Below are 24,358 nucleotides of genomic sequence, written 5' to 3'. Positions count from 1 at the left end.
TGCTCGTGTAGCATCATATTACAATCGTCCCTGAGGAATTCTGCATTTGTTCCAAAGAGCAGGAAGATGGCGACGATTGGTGAAAATCAGGATTTGGTTATGCTGCAGATAAGTGAGATATTCTGTGTTGAGAGACAGGTCAAAATAAATAATAGAATTGCTTTTGAGGCATTCAAAAACACAAAAGCTTGATCTCTATTGTGAAATTGTTGGTGTTCCCGTCTCTTTGCAGCAGGCTGAGAAGGGTGTCTCTCGGTCTTGATTGACAGACTGTTTGCTGTATGCATGTAGCTCCGGTCCCCTGATGGCCCAATATCCAGCTCTACTGTCCCATTTATGACACCAGCCAATCTGCCTCCAGCCGAGATTCTCCCTCTGCTTTTCACAGATCTGTATCCCCATTTTCCCCAAATTCATCTCACCCCTACTCTCCCTGCAGCTTACTTTAAGACTCACACATGCACAAACTGCCCACACACAGAGAGGAGTGCTCACACACACACACTCATGCACGCAATCACACACACACACACGCACGCACACACACACACGCGCGCGGCCACAAGCTGAGTTCACTGCAGTTGAAGATGTTGTAAAGTGAGATACCCTACAAGTGGAAAAAGTGAGAGTTAACGGCCTAGTGTTGACTCACTTTAATATAAGCAACGATGTTAAAGTCATTCTGGTCAGTCACTAGAGGGCGCTGCACCCGTGTCACTGCTGACAAATCCCTTTATTATCATGCCTGGGGGCCGTATGAGCGAGGTTTGTTGTGCGACATGTTTCTTTGATTATGGCTGGTTTCGGTAGCTTTCGATCCCTCTCTCACTGTGTGTGTGTGTGTGTGTGTGTGTTTCAGTGTACACAATCAGACACACAGGTCATTATAAATTACTTTATATTCGGTATAGATGTTTTATTTGTGTTCATTTACTTACATTTTTACCCAACAGATGTGATAATGTTCCTTTATTTTTTTTTCTGCGGTATGCATGCAGACTTGTGCAGCATCCTTCTCTCCGTTTGGGCATCCCCTGCCAGAACCGCACCGTCCCGTAGGTTTTTTTTTTTTTTATTCTAGTGTCTAATAAGGGAGATTTACACGGTAGTTCACCTCCCCTTCTAAACCCTCTGTTAGTTCACAGAAAATAACCGTTTTCGTCTAGTTTCGGAAAGCTCATCCTCATTAAGAAGCATAACCACAATTGAATTCAATTTTTTCAAATCCACTAATTCTTATCATAGGGTAATTTAAATTAAATTAAGGAATCCACCTAAATTGTCCTACTGGTTCATGTATATATAATCTATCCTATGGGCGTTGATAAAGCATATTTGTTTTTTGGTGCTCGTCAGTTAGTGACCAATTTTACAATAATTCAAAGGTTGCATTAAAAAAAAAAAACACAACGACTAAACTAAAAATAAGGACAAAAAACATATATTTCTATTTTATTTTTTTTCGAGTTCTGAATGGAAATAAATCACCATAACGTGTGTTTATCAGGGGAAGGAATTAGGCTGGTTTCATATAAAAACACCTGACTTTCTTAAGCAAAGGCAGAGAGATAAAATATATATTTCATTATAAAACGCGTGTCTTTTTCATTTCTGATGTTCCTTATCGGTCAGTTTTGACGGTCGATAGTTTTATGGGAGTCAAGATTGAAACCCTGGAAGTGGAAAATGCGACGGAGGCCAATTATAGGAAACAAGGTGCACATGTGTTTGTTTTTTTCATGTTAGAGTGTTTGCGGGGGTGTCGGTGTTTGCTGTTCATCGAGGATACATCTTCTTAGGTAAAGTAATCTGACAGGCCATGTGTGAATGTGCATTTTGATGAATGTGACGAAGCCGAAGCTGAAAGTTTAGAGGTGATCGTGCGTGCGCTGTGGGGAAAGCAGGACTGGCGAAGTGCGACTAATTTGGAGCATTTCGTGTTTAGTTTTGGAGTAAAATGTGAATAAGCACTGATGTTCGTGTTAACCTTCTGAAAAAAGATGTTTCACTTAAATTTGACAAGAAATTAAATATAAATTGCACTTGAAATGCCTTTTATTTGTGGTGCGTGGACAGACAGTCACTTCGGTAAAGTATGTACCCGGAATATGAGAGTTAAAATAAACTTAACATTCGTGGCAATTTTTTCTCTTGATATTATTTCTACCAGACGCTTTCTAATTGAATTAGAGAGTGCGACCATTGGCTATGGAGAGGGCTGCTGCCCCCGCATGCTTCTCCAAAAGCTCCTCCCCTTTCGCTTACAATCATTTGGGTGTGTGGAGAACTACATCTTATAAGAGGCGCTGAACATCTCCATGTCCAGCCCATAATCTGATCTGAAAACCCGTAGGTGAGGACAAGGTTGAACTTCCTTCCATCATTCGTAAGGGAGGGAGGCGTGCAGAGAAACAACCGACCAGGGCGCCGGTGCTTGTGTCGCCACCTTGGCTGAGAATCACTCCCTGGAACTCTTGAAACTCTTCTTATTTATTGCAAGAAATATACAATGCAGTTAGAGAACCTCCTTCCCAGCGCCACCGTCAATTTGCCCAAGACCTTTTACAATCTTTCCTCGTCGGACAGTGCCAACAACAGCCCGAGGCCATCGTCGCAACTTGACTATCAAGAAGTCGACCGGACGGAATCAGAGTCCAGCGGCGCTTCTAAGAAATATCTGACCGGGGTGGGAAACGGGATGCTGGGTGAGGGAGAGGGGGACACTTTCACTAAAACCGGGCCCGATGGGAGAAAAGGCTCACCGGTGCTCGGCGAGGACGACTTTACGAGCAGTCGGCGTTACAACATAGACGAACTTGGCTCTGACAGATACTTCATCTCGTCTTCCCAGGCGAGTTCCGACATGACGAGCCCATGTTCCCTCTTTCCCTACGCAGGACAGACCGGGTCAGTGTACACCGGCTCAAGCAGTTCCAGGTACCCGGCTTCACTTCATTACGGATCCGTCCTGCCACCAACAGGCTTCTCCTCCTCGTCCGTGTGCACCGGTCGGAGTCAGTTTAGCAGCGGAGGGTACCAGTTCAGCCAGGGTCCGGGCTGTTTGTACCCCTCCTATCCCGGGACGGGGACGGGTATTGGCTCCATGTCTCTGCCGGGGTCTGCCGCCGGAGCCAGAGCGCAGGTCTATCTGTGCAACCGGCCTCTGTGGCTGAAGTTCCACCGGCACCAGACCGAGATGATCATCACCAAACAGGGCAGGTAAGCAGATGCGCAGCCGGAGGCTCTAAAGGCCCAGTTTTAACACACGAAAGGCACGAAGGCTATACTGTGAAATTCGTTTTTGTATTTCCAGTTTGGCTGTTTAGACTTAATCATGTTTATTTTTATGATTCTAAAATTAATAATAATTACATTCGATTCTATTTCATCTTTTACGCACGGGCAAGATTTTACGCACATGATCCACATCTTCCTTTTAGCATTTTTTAAACTTTAAATTGCACGTTTTCGTTTCAGGTAAATTGTAAATGCACAATTATACACCAGGCTAAACATAACAGTGCTTAAATTGTCATTTTTCAAATGTAATATTTGTAAAGAATTCTGCAAAATGCCACACTGAAATGCCAAAGTTTGTTTTAAGATTTATTTTTCCCTGCTTTATGAGCACAGCTGTTAATTATCTTTTTTTTTTAATCTTTTTTTTTTCAGACGGATGTTCCCATTCCTTAGTTTCAACATCACTGGACTCAACCTCACGGCCCATTACAATGTCTTTGTAGAAGTTGTTTTGGCTGACCCGAATCACTGGCGTTTTCAGGGAGGCAAGTGGGTCACTTGTGGGAAAGCGGACAATAATATGCAAGGTGAGTTAGGTGATTAATACAACTCATTTAGCTCTGGCAACTTTGCCTTTTGTATTCATAAATGTTTGGAAAATAAATAAATCGTGGTAAGAAATAATGCAGCAATGTTGCATTTAGTCGCGTCAGCCTGAGGATATAAGAATCCCATCTGGGTTTTTAAAGGTTGAGATTGTTTTGAAAACAATTTAGCCTACTTTGAATTTGAATCTTTTGACAGGTTGCGATTTCGGGTGTTTCAGTGCAATAATTTATGCTCTTTAATTTGGAGTGCATGTCTGTCATCTCGGGAAACCAACCAAAGTGCCAAATTAATGGTTAAATATGGCTTTTTAAATGACTGGCACTATAAAGAGTAAGCACTTTAAATGCATTCATACTTTATTCATTTTCATTTTATAGTTTAATTCAAAAGAGGAAATCATTGGAAGATAAACTTTTTTTTAACTTCTTTTAAAACAGAACTTTAGACTTTATTTTTACTTTATTTTTTTTCTTCTTTTACTGAGAGCTTTCTTTAAAGATTATTTAAATAATGTCAAAGCAAGATATGATTTATTATATGTATTATATGACAGTTCACAGACACAGGCTCTCTACTTTTCTGTTTGTCATATTACTAACTACATTATTTCAATTTTAGGTAACAAAATGTATGTTCATCCTGAATCTCCAAACACTGGTGCTCACTGGATGAGGCAAGAAATCTCTTTTGGAAAGTTGAAGCTGACCAACAATAAAGGGGCCAACAACAACAACACACAGGTTGGATATTGATTTCTGACATGCTCGAATTCACCATTTGCCAAGCAGATCAGTGTTGTCAATATTGTTTCTGATTTTTTTTTCAATTCTTTTTTTCACTTAAAATATTAGTTTGGATAATTTAACTTTCAAGCCTGTCATTTTAAAGGTATTTAATGACAAGTAGGCTGTTTAAAAAAAAAAGAAAAGCATACAAATGCATTCACGCAGCCTGTTTTGAAATCTCCGGCGTTGTACTAATGTTACACTTCTTCTTTTGCAGATGATAGTCTTGCAGTCTCTTCATAAATACCAACCGCGACTGCACATTGTGGAGGTGACAGAAGACGGAGTGGAAGACATGAGCAATGAAGCCAGAACTCAAACCTTCACCTTCCCAGAGAACCAGTTTATAGCCGTCACTGCTTACCAGAACACAGATGTAAGCATTTGAAGAATGTTTTAATTACAATTTATTTAGAATTTATTGAGCTATTGGGATACAACCAATTTGAATGATCTTATCTTGAATTGCACAAATTAAAAATAACATTCTTTATGGGTGCTTTTTAGTCACACAGTGCATTTGCTTGCCTTAAAGGTATATATTATTCAAATGATTTATTTTTGGTTTTCATTTCAGATCACACAGCTGAAGATAGATCACAACCCATTTGCGAAAGGCTTCCGGGACAACTATGACTCGTACGTGTCTTTCACTTCAAGCTGTTTTTCCTGTGTGTATTCGATGCATGTTTCGGACCCTGGTTTCTTTTTTTTGCAGCTAATTTATTTTGTGTTCTCTCTCTCCATTTGTACACAGGATGTACACAGCCCCAGAGAGTGACAGGCTGACTCCGTCGCCTACAGACTCCCCTCGCTCCACCCAAATTGTGCCCGGGGCCCGCTACGCCATGCAGCCTTTCTTCCAGGACCAGTTTGTCAACAACCTGCCTCAGAACCGCTTCTACACCGGAGAACGGGCTGTTCCCCAAACAAACAGCCTTCTCTCGTCACAGAGTGAGGACGTCAGCGCCGCTGCCTCTGCCCAGCGCTGGTTCGTCCCCCCAGTCCAGCAGCCGGGCTCCAACAAGCTGGATCTGTCCTATGAGAATGACTATTCCACCAGTAGCCTGCTGTCCTACGGCATCAAGCCCCTGTCCCTGCAGACATCCCACGCCCTCAGCTACTACCCAGACTCTGCCTTCGCCTCCATGGCTGCAGGCTGGGGCACCAGAAGTTCTTATCAGCGCAAGATGACAACGGGCCTGCCCTGGTCCCCTCGCCCAAGCCCCCCAGCTTTCCCGGAGGACCAGCTGGGGGCTACAAAAGACAAGCTGCCTGAGGAGAGCGCACCGCCAGCCTCTACCTGGATCGAGACGTCCCACTCACTGAAATCGGTGGACTCAAGCGATTCTGGTGTGTACTCCGTGGTGTGCAAGAGGCGCAGGATGTCCCCTGGGGGCTCAAGCACAGAGAACTCCCCAACCATCAAGTGTGAGGACTTGACTACGGAAGAGTACAACAAGGACAACCCAAAAGGCATGGGTTATTATGCATTCTACACAAGCCCCTAAGACTGTATTTATTGAAACTAAATATGATTCTTTTGTTAATTACTGAGTGCTCTCCATTCCTTGTTAATGTATTTTTTCTCTTTTCTCTAAAGGTGCCAAAGCTTAGTGTTCCCCCAAGCAAGCTGCACAAGGTTATTTTCCCAGACCATCCCCTCTCACATACCTGAGCAGAAACATGCATAGTGATTGTTGTTTTTGAAAAGGCATGTTCCTTTTTATTCATTTATTTTTAAAACTTATTTTTTACAAATGTGATTTTTTTTTTTCCTCCCGCCCCTGCGTATTTAAGTCATTTTCGTTGTACAGTATTCGTGCACTTTAGAATGTGATGTATCTTGTACAAAATGTCTTCATGGAGGTGTTAAGTGGATAATAAAACAGCTTTTCACAAAGCACTGTCCAAATGTCTTTCTCTGTATGTTTTATTCAAATATTACGGCCATGTTACATTAGGACAGGCCATTGGCAGTTCTTAAGATCATTTACCGATCAGCTGTAAATAAAAATCTACACATGCATTTTTAAAATGTACAACAGCTGCTGAAACTGAAGTGAAATAATCTGATTTTGGGCTGGGCAATATGGTCAAAATCTTCTATCACCGTATAGGTCATCATCATAGGTCATTTCATATCTTGATAAGGATACATATGAGATAGCATGTTTTCTGGTTATTCAATAAATAAATAGTCTGTATGAAATAGCTACATGGTTAAAGACTAGTTTTGTTCGCTAAAAAGTACTTAGTATTTAATCATTTTATTAAGAATTTAAGTGCAAATTGATCGGTTTCAAGTGAAATTGTAAAAGATTTGATTTCTAGCTTTTCACTTACTGTGTTTACATGCATTCACACACATATTTAGTATGATGTAAAAACAAACCCGCGATATTCAAGTGATAATCCCTTAAAATATTTCACATCAGATTAGAAATTTTAGTTCATCAATTTAGGTGATGTAATTGCACCATGATATCTCAATATATGATTTCATGATGATATGTTTCCATTGAAATACAATGAATTATTACCATGAATTATTGCCCAGCCCTAATTTGATCATATTGATACATTTTCAGCAGCTGCTACGCAGTAAACGTCTGAGTAGAGGGACTTGTTCCCCTATTGTAAGTCTTCTTATCCAATCCGTGAATTTAGATATTTCAAGTGATTGCTGACCGAAAAGTTGACATTGCAAGAAGTAGTATAAAATCTACCTCTGTATAATACAATGTTTTCAAACGGGAGAAAATATACGGCAATAAAATACTGTATATTCAATTTCCTCTTATTTTGAAGTATTATTTATCTAAATGTCTAAGATTAACATAAATGAGGGAAATAACTTTCAATCTATCGTCCGTCTCCACTTATAAAGCGTATTTAAATATTAAGCTGATTATTTTCGTATGCAAAAACTTCAGGTATCATGAATACAAATATTCATACGCATAGTAAACTATATGATAAGGGAATGGGCTGGCATAAGGTCTGAAAGTCCATTTCTGTTTTAAAGCCAGTTAATAAGCACTAAGTTAGTTTAATCAAGTATTCTTGCTCCTGGAATAAAAAAGCAGAAACACAAAAGAGCTGAGCAATCCTGTTTGAGCCACAAACAAGCACAAAACGGTAACATCACAGCACATAATTCAAGAGAACAAAGTGTGATCTAAATATGAGGTTTAAATGTCTTACATGACATGACTCACAACAAGAACCCAATTAAGTGAAAAACACACAAAAGCACATAGTCCTGTTATTCCTTCTGTTGTTGCCATGGTGTTTTCACACATTTGAGCATTTACCTATAATGCAACTGCATGCGAGGCATGTGTACTTGGGAAAAATTTAAAATGGGCTAAAAGAAAAGTGGTCCATCAACCATCCAACTAAGGGCAATGTACAGCTCAACACCTCTATTTATACGCCTCTCAATAAGTGGATTAGTGGAGATAAAATCCATGAAAAGAGAAGTCATAATATTCACACAGAGACTACTTGGCTCATGTTCTCAGCACCTGTTTTTCTTCAGTGAAAATACTTCAAATCCTCCCCCATAAGGACCCCAATTTGAATTGATTTACATACTTGAATTCTAATTAAATCTGTTGTCAGACTCCTTGACAAAGTGAGGAGTCTGACTAACTCCAATTAACACCTCCTAACAAGGTAGAGTGCTTGATTGCCCTAGCCTCTCAGGAAAGCTGTAAGAAAACGGCTCTTGAGGGGTTCGGGCCTGGAAAATATAAATGTTTGCACTTGTGCGTGTCAGCAAATTGTATTTCATCATCTGATGATGTTTTTTTCTTCTCGTTTTCATGTTGTCTTGGCCTCTGCGTGTCGTGAGGTGGAGAGCGGCTATCCAGATTATGACTGAACCACGGAAACTACAGAAACTACAGGAACAAGAGAGTTGCAGAGATGTGATACACTGACAAATGGAGGGGGAGAACAATGAGCATTTTATACACCTTTAACTTATGACCCATGACTTACTTTTAATGTAATGGGAATGGCCGAAAACAGCTATTTTGGTCCTCTTATGTTTTGATGCTTTGGAATGATGTAAGACTTTACAGGGGCAATAAATATCAATCATTGTAAACACTGCAGTTTAACTTTCAATAAACATACGATTGCTCAAAGTTGTCATTCCACACAAAACTCCAGCACACATAAACAAACCCAAGCACATACATGCTTCAAGGGGTGCAACTATTGTCACCAACATCACAGTTCCTGTTCAAATGGCTTGTCAATTCATGTTGGCATTGATATGGGCCACAGCAGGAAAGGGATAGGACTGAACTGGTTCCAGGATATCACGCTTCTGAGTTTATCAATTCCTTTTGTCAATGTCGGCATGTATTCTGACAGTTGTGCATTGCATAATCAATGACATCAAACTACACAAAATACAAATGAATGCCAAATATCCTCTTACAGCAGACTCAGATCACAAAACATTTGTGGCGACGCTGAAATCCTGTGGAGAACTTTTTTCCACATCAGGAATCGGTAAGAATCGGACAATCTTATCAGTTCCCATCACTACTGCAGATGTGATCTCTGCTTTCCTCCCACTAGGATAATATCTCACACACAGTGACAGCATGGCTTATGTACACTGTAACAGGGACATTCATCCTGTATTTACACTACAAATATCATCATGACTTTTTTAATTTAATGAATATTCCACACCTTAACAACAGGTGCTTCACAGGAACTCCCGACATCTCAAAAACAACACGCAACAAGTCGATAGATTGTGTCTTTCGCAACCATTCATGCAAGAAGGACAGTAATCAATAGCTCTACACCATGCTTCTACAAATTTAGACCATGTCGACTTGTTATGCGCATTGGGATAAGACCTGAAGAATTGACTATCCCGCTCTACTGCTGGTCTGTTAACACCGCTATACAATCTCAGTAATTGACTGAGTTTTGCTGTAGAGTCCGTAATACAAGGCCTAAGAGGACCAACCAGTGGTTAGCGTATGAGAAGAACTTGTTCTTGTTTAACGTGTGTGAGCAGTTGCATGTCTGTGCACTTCCCTCAGGTCATCCACTGGTGATCATGTTGAGAAATCATGTAAGAAAGGCCAAGGAGGCTACGGAGACATTGTACCCAAGGTGGGTTGACATCTAAACACAGATGAAGGCCTGAGGCAGTTTCCTCACCTTCAGTCACACACTATTACTGCTCTCACTGACTAAATGCAGCCACAGGCAGATGTGTCTGGGTCAAGATTTTTTACACAGCCCTTTTAAACAGTAACCTACAGACAAGCAAAAGCGAGACGGTGGTGATTATGTTTCCTTTTCACACTATATTTCCCCTTTTGATGTGTTGATAAATGTCACTTCTGTTAAACGGTTATCAGGCCAGTTAGAATGACTGTAGAATTGTTTCCCTGGGATGGTTTGTGTCTGATAAGGTCACTCTGTTGTTTAGTGATGTATTCACTCATGATCTAGGTAATCCCTTTTATTTTACAAAGATTTCCTTAAATACCTTGAGGTAAATGTCGTTAGTGACACAATTCATAACCAATCTTTTTAATTATATTATATGAAATGATGGATGCATGCAAGTCCAACACCAAAGCCAGGAACTAAGTCCAGAGTGCTATATTATACTGTATAACTACATGTACTGCAGATATCTTCTGGCATGTAATGCAAAATTGCCTTTTATGTGTAAAGATCATATGTTCCTGATTATGTAGAGGTCATGGGCATTGACAGTCCTGCTGCTGACAAAGGCTCTCCTTTTAGCTCACCCCAGGTGTCTATGTACACAACACAATGCTTTATTTAGTCTCACTGCCTGCCTTGGACCTGGTTAATCAGCAGTAAAATGGGGTGTGTGTGTTGGGTAGGGGGGGACTACAGTACGGGTGTAATGCTCACAGGTCTGCTGGAGTGAGACCCTGGTGTGAGATGAGTCTCAAGTAAGGGGGGCCACAACTGTTTTGAGGAGGGCGTTGGGTGTTGGCAGAGAGCGCGGAGGTGAGAGGAACTGGAGGCGCGTAAGGGCCTTGTGTCTGTGCCCTCAAATGGCACATGCAAGGAACAGGCAGGGCCCTGACTCACTGGTGCATGGATAATGTTGGAGAGTATCCCGCGGCTAAGCTGCACTTAACAGCACATTGATTTCAAACCCCTGTGTTCCCTCTGGAGGGCAGTGGGATGCACCTCAACAGGCCGGACCCCCCCCTACCCCTTCTTTTCCCCTTTCCAGCTTCCCCTTCTGACCACCATCACCATTTACCGTCTCCGCAACCTACGCCTCCCACCATCTACCCATTCCTGAGTCGATTTGGGTACACCATGCTGGTCACTGGCCTCTACTCCCCCCTCCTCTGAGTGTCCCGGAGGAGTTGAACAGGATTCAGGGGCACTAAGGCTCCCGCAAGACCCTGGTCTTGAGAGCCATGTTTTGGGTAGGGCATGCAGAGGCAGCCGCGTGGAAAAGATCTGTGGTCAAAATCAATGCATTGGCAGTTTGATGGAGCGCATCAACAGATTTGGGAATTTCACATTCGCTTCTTTCTCTCCTGACACCATCAGAAGGCCTCACCACAACATCAGCCACTAATCCTTCTGGGAAAGAGGGACTCTTAATTTCTACAGCTTCTGGGACAAAACATGACACAGTCAATAATCATTTGGTGGCTTGTGCCTAACATGTTTCTCTCTCCAGTCTGTTGCCCATTGCTGCTCAAAGATAAATGAAAAATATCTGTCCACAGAGGGTTGTAATTCTTCCACTAAAGTAAGCTCAGTATAACTAAACTCTTTCTTCTGCTTTTCTTTTCTGTAGAGCTTTGAAAGAGAAACTTTCTTTCTCATCATCCCCACACCTTGCAGTCTGCATCTCTTTACGTGGGTCCCAGCACAGGTGGATGTCAGTGTTGTGCTTCTTCCACTTGTCTAACTTCTGACTCATCTCCCAGCTGCATTATGCAGATCCATGTTTCAGGAGCAGTACACAGCACTCTTCTTTGTGCGCTAATGGGCTCTCAGCATCTTTAAGACTCAGGGTACAATTAAGAGGTGATAGTTCTCCCACCTTGCGGTTCTATTTCTGAGCTGCTGCGTGATTATGCCGGAGGTTGATGGGTGGGTGAGGAACAGGCTCTATTTAAAGGAAGACACCCATGAACTCTCCTGAAAGATTAGACTACTTTTGCTGTTTTTTCGGATTTGTATTTCGATTGAAAAACAATTTATGACATGATTACAAAGTGGTTTTGAAATAATGATTGAGGCAGTTACCTGGAATTATGGCACACGTTAACTTTCTGTTAATTTAAAGTGCTTAACTCTATAGCTTTGAAAGAAATGTTGCCCTACCTGGGCCATTAAAGTAATAATATTTGCAAATACCAAAATAATTCCATCATATATCCACACCAGTTTGACCTACTATGTTAAACGCAGAGGCTCAAAATGCATTTTAACATAAAGCTTTGTCTGTGATCCATCACGCATTTTTCAGATTGTTTAGAAAGTCACTTGGGTGTTTATATTATTACAGGCAATTTCATTTTACCAATATGTAGCCTAAAAGATCAGAAATTAAAGAAAACTGCAAGTATTACCGCTACAGAGTCTATTGAATATGTTCACATCTCCAACTGCAGTCTTATTTGAGAGAAATTACTGGTACAACATCGCCCTCTGCTGGTGAAAGTGAATTACTACAACATACATGATAAGCAAAGGCAGTTTTATAGGATGGATGATAAGCCTATGTTAAGAGGGTGTGGGATAATAAGAAGGATTTAATTTAACCTACTTATAATCAGGCATCTCAACCAACATAATCCCCACAGAGGAAAATATAGAAGATGATTGTTGATCTCCCACTTTAAGGCAAAGATTAAGCTTTCAGTCAGTTTTTTAAACTTGACATCTGAAATAGCCTATACTTATGTGTTGTAATATCAATATCTGAGGATGTGCAGGCATATGCCTCCATCTTAGGTCATGTTATTTAATGTCACAAGAAGCTGGTACATCTACAGTATATATATAGCCTTTATTAGCCGATACAAAGTAAGTCTATGCAGGTTTAAAAATCTAGTGTGTGAATGCTTAGTCATGTAACATTTGTGATTTCATTATATTTAGAAGTGAATAACTCATCTCCAGAAAAGATACATACTATTGATTTTTGAAGAATAAGAAAGGCCCAGACACTCATCTGTTTTTGTCATATTGTATTCATATTGTATAAAATGTTGTACATCAAATTAGTTGTTTGTTAACTGTTTGTGTTTGTCACAGATGAGAATAAATGTATTAATTTACTGTGCTAAAACAAATGGTGTTAATACATCAGAATAGCTTATTGTCTCAGCCCTGGAAGTGAGTTTAGGAACTGGGCCTGACAGATTCCTATCCATTGTTTTTCAATTATGATAGTGGCTACTTGGTTTAAGCGACATTTCTAACCCACATTTTTGCCTTAAGTAGCTTTATAGTTAAAACATTAGTTAAACAAATATATGTGTGTCTATACATCAAATAGGCCTAAGACATAATGCAGCGTCTTGTTCTTCTCCTTATCCAAACTACACTATAATGTTTGGGCCCAAACCCACATTGTAACATTATGTATACTTTTATTTGCTTAGTTTAGATATAAAACTTGGGGATTTAGACTTTTAAATAAAGTCATATGTTCTTCAAATATACTCTGTTGTATAACTTACACTTGAAATGATGGGAGCACGCGCCGTCCCAGCAGGTTTAACCAGGGTTTAACGAGGTTAAAACAATCATAACAAAAAAAAAAAAGCCCGCTTAGGACTTTGAGGCGACGCAGAAACTAGCCCCGCCCTAATCGTGACGTACTCGTATTTGATTGGCTAAGAACGCCGGGTATTGAACGCGAATTGGCAATCGATCACTGTCAATCATTTCTAGAGGCGTGTCCTAATCGTGTCGTTAGGGGAAGCAGAGGCAGTTCTCACAGTTCATACAAGTGTCACCCGGCCCGGTTTCTTTTCCGTACATCAACAGTTAGAAACTAAAACAGCTAACGGTGAGCAGGAGACCCCCGGCAGGTGAAAATGGACGAATCTTCGGAACAAATGAGGCCCCTTTTGAGAACAGTGAGTACCCGCCCCCACACGGTTAACCGTTAGCCACCCATTACTAACCATTTGTGTGGCTCTTTGTCCGTGTTTGCCAAAGCAGACGCAGAAGTAGTGATGCTTGGGAGTCAGATTCAGTGAGCCACCATCCGGGCTGCTATTGTTAGCCGGCTTTCTACTTCTGACACGTGGCATGGGTACAAGTTGGGCTCAGGTCTCTCGTTAAAGTCAGCGAAAGCGTCCACTCATACATATGTTGTATAGAAATGTGTTTCCCTGTACATTTTTGTTGGTTAATCTCCACTTTGTTGTCAGAAAGCAGCGTACTTGCTAACGTTAAGGAGGTAGCCGTGCACGAGCAGAGTCAACCCCCGTTCAATGACGTTATTAACCGGTAGTTAAGTTAAAAGATGTCCCGTTTTCTGGCACTTCTGGACGTTCGTGTTTTGTCCACGCACTTTAATAAGCTAAAACATACACATAACAAAATATAGACCTTTTGTTGTAGCCTTAGTAAGTCTGACAGCAGTTCATAATGCCTCAGTGTTTCATTAATAGCTCTGTAGTACCTGCTTTGTAGCAATCCCCCCTCACCAGGTCCACCCATCCGTTACTTGATGCAGTTGATAAGATCTGCTGGTACATTTGCAGAAATAAAAATGCTCATTTGCATATCAATGCGCCCAAAATAGATCAGCCTTGTTGTTTGACATTTCCAAGTCAGGAAATGCTGCTAATTTTACTGTGAAAGCTCTTGAGGAAAAACTGACGTGAAACTGGAAGAAAACATGTTTTGCACGATATCACACACGTGAGTTACAGCAGGCTACATCTACCTAACTCTTCTTCAGTGAGATATTTGAACTTTGTGTGGTGTGGTTGAGAGTAGAGACCTAGATCCGGTCTGTTGAGCTTACAGCCGCAGGTGGAATAATGAGCATCAAACACAGTGTTAACAAGCCCCCAAAAAAGAAACTGGTTTCAGAGCTAAGTTTAAAATACACGCTGACTACTGACATCAATGCTGGTGTAGGGTTGTCCACTGCTATGTGTGTGTGTGCCTCGGCATATACAGTGGATGCTTATGCATGTATGTGCATGTGTCTGAGGAAACTTGACCCTTGGTTGCTAAATGAAAAGGAGTAACTGGAAGGCTGTGTATTTCTTGCCCATGCTTGGTAGTCAATGCATTCACTGTGACACAGGACCCTCAAGGCAGACATTTAACTGATGCCTAATAAAGTCATGAGCTCATTGACTGTTCACTCATCAATATGCACATCCCCAAGAACATGCCATTGTTAAGCTTTTGACATTCAGCCAAAACATGTGCATCTAGTTTCAACAAGAAACTCTTGTTATTTTCAGGCTTGCTGGTTGACCAGTGCTATTGTTGTTTGGAGTCATTGGTTTAGGAAAGGGTCTTGAACAGTGAGAATCTCATCTTAACAGCAATTCAATAATTAGCCCTTATTGTTTAGTCTAGTTACGTTAATTCAAAACAAGTGGTTTAGAGTGAGAATGAGCACATGCCGTGTAATGCCATTGAGTGGTTGTTGTTCTGCTGTTGTTACCTATATATATATATATATATATATATATATATATATAGAAGGCTACTTAAACGGCTTTGGCTTTGTGTTTAAGTAACCTGTATAAGCCTCAGTGTTGGAGTTTGGAGTTTCCTTCCCTGCCTGTGTTTTGCATGTTTAATCTACATGAATGCGTAGTGGCCAATTGGTACTACAATCTAATGGACCACAAGTTTCCCTTTAAAGGATTCCCTTTCTGTGTGTTTGATCCATCCATGTGTCATATTGCTTTACCTGAACCTGAACATGAACTACGTTACCTGACCATCCTACTTTGGCTACAGTTGGAGTGTCATTGAATTCTGAAGCTCTCCAGGATAAGAGGGATTGTTGTGTCTTACTCTTTCACTGGTGAAAGAGGGTTTTAGTGCAGCCAGGATAGGCTCTGTGACCTGGACTATTATTGGCTCAGCTCTTACTGCCAGGCCAGGGTTAGTGAGTGTTTTATGAAACTCACTCATATTGACAAATACCTTTTGAATGGGTAATTACACAAAATGAGCCTCTTGCTAGTCCGATGGTGCTGTGTTTCTGTTCGGCTATACTATTGAGATAATATAATAACATACTTAATTCTTGCCGTACCTAACTATATACTAATTGGTGTACATAACAGAGAGCTTGTTTGTTTATAATATACCCAATCTACTTTCTGCAAGGATGAAAAGTACTTTCAGAAAGTAGGCTGCGACTAAAGAGCACAACAAACCACAAGCTTTTAAGTGCTTTTTGAAGGGAACGATTGATGAAGTCCACTACATAAATTAGAAATGTACACAGTTATGTGTATCACTGTCCTGTAGTTCCTTTTCTGAAAAATATTATGTCATTATGAGGTCATTTTGCGTGTCCACAGGAGATTGGTTAACACGTTTTTCTATATTCTCTATGCCAACAGTGACACATTTCAATGAATTTACATTTTTGAGCTACTCTGTAGATTCGAAAGAAGTGTTGGAGGTAGGGTAGAGTGTTATTCTTTTTCTTAAGCCTCCTTCATTTCCCTAACTAGTCCTGGGATTCAAAACGGCAGCATTTGATCACAGGCCTACTCGTCGGGTCGGTAGAATACTGCTGGGAGTAACGGAACAATGCCCTAAAGGTAATTTTCTGAATGTAAATGGCAGAAAAGCAGATCAAAGGGCCCAATATTGTACATGGTAGTAGATTAAAGGAAAACGTAGAAAAGTCATAAACCCCATTATGCTGTTAAGTGTGGTCTGAGTTGTGATGTGGCAGATACCGGGAGCTTGGTTTTCTGTTGAGTGGTGATATGACCTCAACTGGATAATGGATCTGAGAAACTGAGAAGCTAATCTTTCATCCCTTCTTGTATTTTCTGGTCGGGGCACATGCAATCCTGTTCCAGAAAACTCTTTTTGTCCTACCTTACAAGATGCAGATATCATAGGATGGCTGTATGGACATGTTTATAGCTGAAGCAATAAGTCAATACATTGAGTTGATTTACAGGAAAATAATTGAAGTTGAAAATTTCAATTCTCAGTCCAGTGTCTAAGATGTGAGGATTTGCTGCTTTTTCTGTCTCTTATGGGAATAAGCTGAATATCCTGAGGTTTCATTTTGACTAGTGATCACCAATCATCATCATCAGAAATTGTGACAAGCATATTTCACTCTTTTTGTCCATGACTGGGTCCGTGCCTATGTTCCCACAGCCCTATGTTCCCGCAGCCCTATGTTCCCGCAGCCCTATGTTCCCGCAGCCCTATGTTCCCGCAGGCCTATGTTCCCGCAGGCCTATGTTCCCGCAGGCCTATGTTCCCGCAGGCCTATGTTCCCGCAGGCCTATGTTCCCGCAGCCCTATGTTCCCGCAGCCCTATGTTCCCGCAGTCCTATGTTCCCGCAGTCCTATGTTCCCGCAGGTCTATGTTCCCGCAGGCCTTTGTTCCCGCAGGCCTATGTTCCCGCAGGCCTATGTTCCCGCAGCCCTATGTTCCCGCAGCCCTATGTTCCCGCAGTCCTATGTTCCCGCAGTCCTATGTTCCCGCAGCCCTATGTTCCCGCAGGCCTATGTTCCCGCAGGCCTATGTTCCCGCAGGCCTATGTTCCCGCAGGCCTATGTTCCCGCAGGCCTATGTTCCCGCAGCCCTATGTTCCCGCAGCCCTATGTTCCCGCAGCCCTATGTTCCCACATTTGAGATTTATAACATGGTGTGATGGATTGGGAATGCTTTTTAACCCTAACCCCTAACCCTAATACACAGGGCCTAATTTTGAAAATAAATCTTTTAATGTGGGAACATACGGTAGAACTGTGGGAACATAGGGCTGTGTGATCACAAGGCCCAATTTTCAGTGAAAAAAATTGTTAGAAATGTGGGAATATAGGGGTGTGGGAACATAGGAATGACCCCCCATGACCCCATGTTTTTAAGCTCAACAAACACAGACAATACCAGAATTGACCGTGTAAATCATTCTCTCATTTCCCACTCTCCTCCATGCTAAAACAGTGAAAGTAAGTTGACACAGAAAAAAAGACAATAGATATTGCCACTAGTTCTGTTTCTGGGATTGAAGCCAACACCATTACCAGACCATTAGAAGTTCTGAACTGTGAATGATCAAGACCTTTGACAATTTCCCATACCTTCATTAAAGATAACTAACACATTTGTAACACACACACACACACACACACACACACACACACACACACACACACACACACACACACAATTTGAAGATATCACCCTGTTAGTTTCTGGTGTTTTATAGACAACACATTCCTTTCTAAAATTAATTAATTAATTAATTCTTAGGCAAATTGTCATTTACTTAAAATAGCTCTACTCTATATACTTCTTGTTGAGAACAGCTCCTTTAAAGTTCGTTTTCTTAAACATTTAACTAGAAAATAATTGTTTTTCCGCGGTATAATACTCTTGGTCTTGGTCTTAATTTTTGTAGTGTCAAGACCTCAGTTTGTCCAGTCAAATTTGCCTGAGGTTGGCACGGTGAAGATTCAGCCTTTAGATGGCACTCATTTCATGTACACTTTCTATCCCACATGGGTATCTTAATTTTAGGTTTGGTTTCACCTTTGCCTTTACGGCACTAAGTCTACTTGGAACTTACTGGCACTAGTACAGATTCTCTCTCCAAAGGTTATCTCTCCACTGGACAGAGATACACATTGTTTCCGTCAATTAAAAGAATGTTTACTGCTTAGGTTTCAGGAATATGTTCTTTTTGACCTACTCATGTAACAGTTTGTGTTGTGCACAAAAAACAAATGAGCCGTAGTTCAAATTATAGGTTGTTGAAAGAGATGTTTAACCTTCAGGCTATGATAACGATTGTGAATGTCAAAGACACTGGGGCATTGGAGTCGTAATGAATACGCAGCTATCTGTCTCTTTTCAATTTATTGTACCATCTGAGGAAGCTCACACGTGTGCTTGTTTCTATTTAGCTGTGTTGGGGGTGGGTCTTCATTTGTGACCTGAATACCTCAGCGGGTGAGCATTTGAGTGTCCTCCAAATGTATGTGTATGTCCTCTGTGTGTATGTGTGCGTTTTTAAGCTCTTGGCTGGGCGAATAAAATATTCATGGTGGCATGGTGGGATTGGCTGCTGAGCAAAGAGCGGGCCGACAGGGTACAGGGTAGAGCAGAGCCCTGTGTGTTCAGAAGCAGCTCACTCCCTCTCTCTCCTCCTCTTTCTGTATAAAGAGATGAGCGGAGGAAGAGGGAACAGACGAGTGTGAGTGTCTCAGCGCTTAGCTCACACACACTGTCTACAACAGAGATAGCCGTCAGAAAGAAGGAACTGGCCGACGTCCCCGCTGCCTTTGCTTTGTGGATGTTATAGTCTAAATGGATGAACAGAGCGAAGGGGAGCATGTGCTCACGGTACGTCTGGTCCTGTGTGTATGTGTGTGTGTGGTTTTGTGTGCCTGACTGTCATGTTCTACACTTGAGCAGGATCCAGTGTCTCTGTGTATGCAGCATTATTGGTGTGTTTGTGTTTTATATTGGTTTGCCCTCTTGTGTTCTTCTACGCTAGAGTGAAGTGGAGTGGTCTGTGCTAATGAATGTTGCAGGTGGTCAGTACAGCTGTTGCCTCATCGGACATGTCTCATGGAAACGTTTCCTTTCGGCTCTTAAATCGCCTAAAGGAGCAGGAAAGAGAGGAAACCGACTGAGACAGTTATGGCTGCTTGAAGGAGCGGGACAAGGAGAACAGGAAGGAAGAGAGGAGAGAGATGAGGAGTACTAGGGAGAGGAGGGGGAAAAATGTGTCTGCCAAGGTAGCTGAAAGCAAACAAGGTGCATGTTGTCAATATAAATTGTCTTTATTGACTGAAGTGAAATTTAATGAAAAGCTTGTTTCCATTCAGTCTAGCTAAAAATGACTGCTCAGAGTGGGGACAACATGCAACAAAGGACTGTTAGAAGTGGGGGAAAATATTTGTGAAGCCGAAAGAGGAGATGGTTTCCATCTTTGTGTTTCTGTGAATGTTTGTCTTTAAAGTCTTTGTAGATAAGGGATTACTGATTACGTCCAATGCAGACTATGATTAATAAATGTTTTGGAAAAACAACATTTTTTGCTGTATTAGATTTCCCGGCAGTTTAAACTATACCATTAAACCACATCTTCACTCAGGAGACATTAGATACAGGACACAAGCTGCTGATTGTCTCTGCCTTCTTAGTTTTGCCCTGTTCCAACATGGTGACACTCCAGCGAGGTAAATAATTGAATGGCTACTCAGCAAAATATAGCTGGCTTATCAAATTATATGATTATCTCTGTGTTTACATTTGTCACCCAGCACCTGCTAAACATGGATGTTGCCGTGTTCCTATACGTATAATACATCATTTGGTTAGTAGCCATCTATAATCTCTCGGATGTCTGTTCCTATTATCTTTCTGTTTTCAGACATGATTTAATTGGTTGCATACTTCAGCATTAATTGGCAGTAAATACATGTCAATATTCTCATCCGTAGCATGCAATTGTGGATTTTGGCAGTGTGAGACAGAGAGATATTTAGTAATCTCAAGGGACAGGTCTCTCACTATGTAACACCTCTCTTACGTCAGTGTCTATCGATTGGATCAGGTCCCAGTAAAGCACGGTTGGCAAGGAACTAAGATTAGAGGGAACCAGGCCTGTTGGCTGGTTGTTTTGCTGGTTCTTTACTGTCTGATTGGCTGATGAGATGTTTGGCTGCTGTGTGGTCAAATCACTCTGACACAAACATAACAGAAGTGAGGTTAACCTAAATGTATGTCAATAAATAAGAAAATTACTTTGAAGTGTGAGAAAGGCAAAGTTGCAATGCTTAGAGCATTGAAAGAAATTTTATCAGTATGTTTTTACTCGTTTCAGACACTTGTTTTTATTTGTCGTACATATCAAGATGAATATCTGAGTTGTGAAATGACTGATGTACAAAACAAGCAATTTAAATATTACACTTTTGACTCTTCAATACTATTTTGTGGCATTTTATTGACAAAAAGATTAAAGGCTCCATGTGGAGTTTTCGACCTCAAGTAGTGCCTACTGTAAGATTATCATGATACTGGAATTTTTCACTTCAAAATCTTGCATCAAGTTCATCCGCAAATTCAAACAGAATGTTTTCTTTGCTATTAGATAGACGCATGGTAAGTCTTGTGTTTACTCTTAAAGGTGTATGTGACTTATAATCCATTCCCCATCCCTATATAATACCCAACACATTGGTGATTTTACCACCTAAGCTGCTGTAAAAGCTAGAGAAAATCCTCATAAACAGATAGACTTGTAATGGATATAGTATGGAAACTATAGGAGACAGCAGAATATTTTGTATATGTATATTTTTAATTCATATTAATGGGTTAATGTTGTACCATGGCATACACTAGGCCGTTCTTATTTAGCAGCTTTATCAATTAGAGTCTTTTCAGACTTTCTTCTCAGAGAGTCTTTCTCTTTGATGAGTCATAGAAACTAAGGCAAAGTGTCAAAACCTTCCACGATACCATGTGTTTAAAATTATGCAATCTACGTTAATTATACATGTAATAGTATCGAAAGTACCAAAGCTATTAAAAAAAAACAACACAGACGACGAGGTGTAGCTAACCTGTGTTAGCATGCAGCTAACATTAGCTTACCAGCCTGCAGCTGAAGTTTTTACTGCCGGAGTCAGAGATGATAGAGATACAACAGAACTGTAAAATCATGGTGCTTTTCTGAAGTCACTGGTGTTGCAACATTGTGTCTCCCCATGAGTTATGTAAAAAGAAACAGTGAAGCTCTGACGGTACTTAATGGTGCATTCAGGTGCACCTCTGAGAAACTTAGAAATCTTATTGTAAAGTACCCATCTGCCATCTAGAAGCGACTTTTTCTGTACCAGCACTCTGTGCAGGTTGTTAATAATTTTGTTGTGTGCCGAGGACTTTTTTGCCTTGGTATCAAAAGAGGTATTGATTATATATATGTTTTATACCAGTATAGTATTGAAGTTTCAAATTCTAGTATTGTGACAACCATAAAAAATAGACTAGCAGACCAAACTGATGTTCTGCTTCCCCATAAGTATTCTCTCTGTGTCTGCTTCAAAACAACACAATTGAACAAAGAGGAACTGGGGTCATTTTGGCCCACTTGGAATCAATAATCCTTTCAAGATTGTATTGGACTTCATATTGTTGTTTACTGACTGATCTGGTTGGGAGCAGATACGTGTCATATAATGTTATATTTGAAAATAAACTGAAAGGAAATTGTTTGATATTAGTGATTTTATTTCCCCCCAACATTTTATTATTGTTGTCTGGGAACAGCATTTCCACAAGACACCCATGTGAGAAAGAAAAGAGCAGGAAGGGGCAGGATTGGAGAACAGAAAGATGAGAATTGAAGAGTGACGTTATTCTTTGATTGTTTTGCCACATGGTGTTGCATACCTCTCTTTGATTGTTATTTGGAACCCACTCTCTACTTGTCCACATGGTCCCCTGTAAGGTGAATGGAGCAAAGCCAGGCAGGGCTTATCCCTCACCAGAATCCATGCATGCTTCCAGTTCTTCTAAACTCAGACTAGAGGTGACGTTATGTTCCCTGCTGACATGGAGGGGCTTCTGATCAGATTTCCCCACCATGCTTGATATCTGTTTTGTCAGTGGTAGGTGGGAAAGAACGTGGAGCATCCCATGAGTCATGTTTCTGTCGGGTGGCAGCACACATGTCTCAGGGCACAATGCCATGCCGATAAATATTGTGCTTACATATCTGCCTATAGAATTTGATCGGACATTTATTGTGCAGTCTAGTTACTGTTGCATAGATCCAGATCTACTTTGATCATTTGACCTGCTGCTTTGCTTATCCCTTGTTAGTTTTTGACAGATTTGGTGGCATATTTAAAACAAACATTATTCTAATACTCAATACTAGACATAAATTACCTATCTGCGTCAACACAGGAAAACAGTGCCAGGCTCATATAGTCTGGCTTTCTTTACTGTGTTGATGTAGCCAGAAGCACATCTGCTTTCTGTCAACATCATCTATTGATGTCACTGTATGGTGGCTTTTCTTACTCAGCTGGCAATTCTTCTGCCCTCCCCACTGGCACTACTCTTGTAGCCCAATCACAGCTGTGCTTTGTAGGCTGCGGCATAATGGCCAATATCCTCCCTGGCCTGGGGACTGTGGGTGATAGACAGGTTTATTTTGGACAAAGCTATGTGACAGGTTGCATCATGTGTTCTTAAATTGTACCAAGCAATGTGGGGTCGAGGGCAAAACAGACTTTAACACATGCATATACAGCACTTCGTTGAACAGGCACAATGACAAAATGCATAGAATACATGGTTATAGTACGTAAACCGGTGTTTATATACAGTAAAATTAGTGGAAGTGGTATTTAAGAGGCTTAAGAACGCATGAAGCGGGAAAAGTTTCACACCAGCTTTGTGTCCTCTGTGTGTAAACATTTCTATATGTGATTTTTGGCAGAATGGGAAAGAGCTGTGATCAGTAACCATACTGACTTTCAGCGGTCTTAATCTCTTAATTCTTACACATCACAATTATTTTTTAAATTTGTTTTAAATTTACAATCACTTAAAAGGTTGTTTAAGTAATTGAACCACACTGCAAGCAAGTACAGATGTACTCCAGTAATCTTGAAATGTATCAGCTAGTCTAACTTTTGAGAAAAAAAATGTTAGCTTTCTGTCCTGCCTATTGCAGCTGAATATACAGTGCCCCTCCATCGCAAATGACCATAAGGTACTAGTCCAGTTTTATTCTCTCTGGTCAGATTTACTCATCCTTCGTGTGCACCCTTGGTGGAAGAACTCCAGTTACTAGAGAGTGATTAATTGTGTGCTGCTCTTCTCCCTGCAGCTGAATTATTGCCACTCCTCATCAAGGCACTGTCAGAGCAACACGGCTCATTATCATGCAAATCCACTAGCGACTGAGGAGCGTGCGCACACACACACACAATCACAGATGGCATCATTCATCGTACGCGGGGATCTAACAGGACAATGATTATGGTAATATATGTGGAAATCTGAATGTCATTGAAGACATATTCATAGTATTAAGCCAGTAATGAAACAGGGAAAGCAGAAGGCAGACATAGAGTACATGCTTTCTTTCAGAATGAAACTTCATGGAGGTGACCGGCGTGTTGGGGCTAAGACACACAAGGCCCTGATATCCTCCATGGATCTCGTATATCTTTTCAGGCTGTCATCGTCACCTTTTGTTTCCAAATTCTCCTGCTTGGCAGCACTGCCTCTTCTCTGATTGGCTGAAGGGACTGAAAGGATCATCCAATTGGAGATTGTGTTGCATCAAACTGTTTGTACACAAGGCAGGAGAACAGCATTGTTGTTATTGAGATGTGGTGTCCGATATGGCTTATGTAAAAGATTGATTAGATATTTAACAATTCATTTAAGTGTTTATCTTTGATCACTTTGGTCTCTGGTTGAAATATGCAGAAATACT

General features: G+C 40.9%; 2 protein-coding genes across 7 annotated transcripts in view; both read left to right on the top strand.

The window, feature by feature from the left end:
* Window positions 1-2,509: 2,509 nt before the first annotated feature.
* Window positions 2,510-6,145, top strand: eomesa (eomesodermin homolog a; the record flags this gene model as incomplete). Its single annotated transcript, XM_083926206.1, has 6 exons — window positions 2,510-3,219; window positions 3,673-3,827; window positions 4,468-4,589; window positions 4,852-5,010; window positions 5,212-5,273; window positions 5,392-6,145. 6 exons carry the CDS (start codon window positions 2,510-2,512, stop codon window positions 6,143-6,145), a joined length of 1,962 nt encoding a protein of 653 aa, XP_083782332.1.
* A 12,847-nt stretch (window positions 6,146-18,992) lies between these two features.
* Window positions 18,993-24,358, top strand: part of LOC310955845 (sodium bicarbonate cotransporter 3-like) — a 35,042-nt gene continuing 29,676 nt past the window's right edge. For all 6 annotated transcript variants that reach the window (XM_083925910.1, XM_083925911.1, XM_083925909.1 and 3 more), the window contains exon 1: window positions 18,993-19,230. In XM_083925910.1, coding sequence (XP_083782036.1) covers window positions 19,195-19,230 — 36 coding nt within the window. In that variant the 5' untranslated portion in view covers window positions 18,993-19,194. The remainder of the gene's footprint in view (window positions 19,231-24,358) is intronic.

The sequence above is a fragment of the Echiichthys vipera genome (assembly GCF_963691815.1).
Source record: "Echiichthys vipera genome assembly, chromosome: 13".
Lineage (NCBI taxonomy): Eukaryota > Metazoa > Chordata > Actinopteri > Perciformes > Trachinidae > Echiichthys > Echiichthys vipera.
The sequence above is the reverse complement of the archived record's forward strand: the minus strand, read 5'-3'. Positions and strand labels throughout refer to the sequence as shown.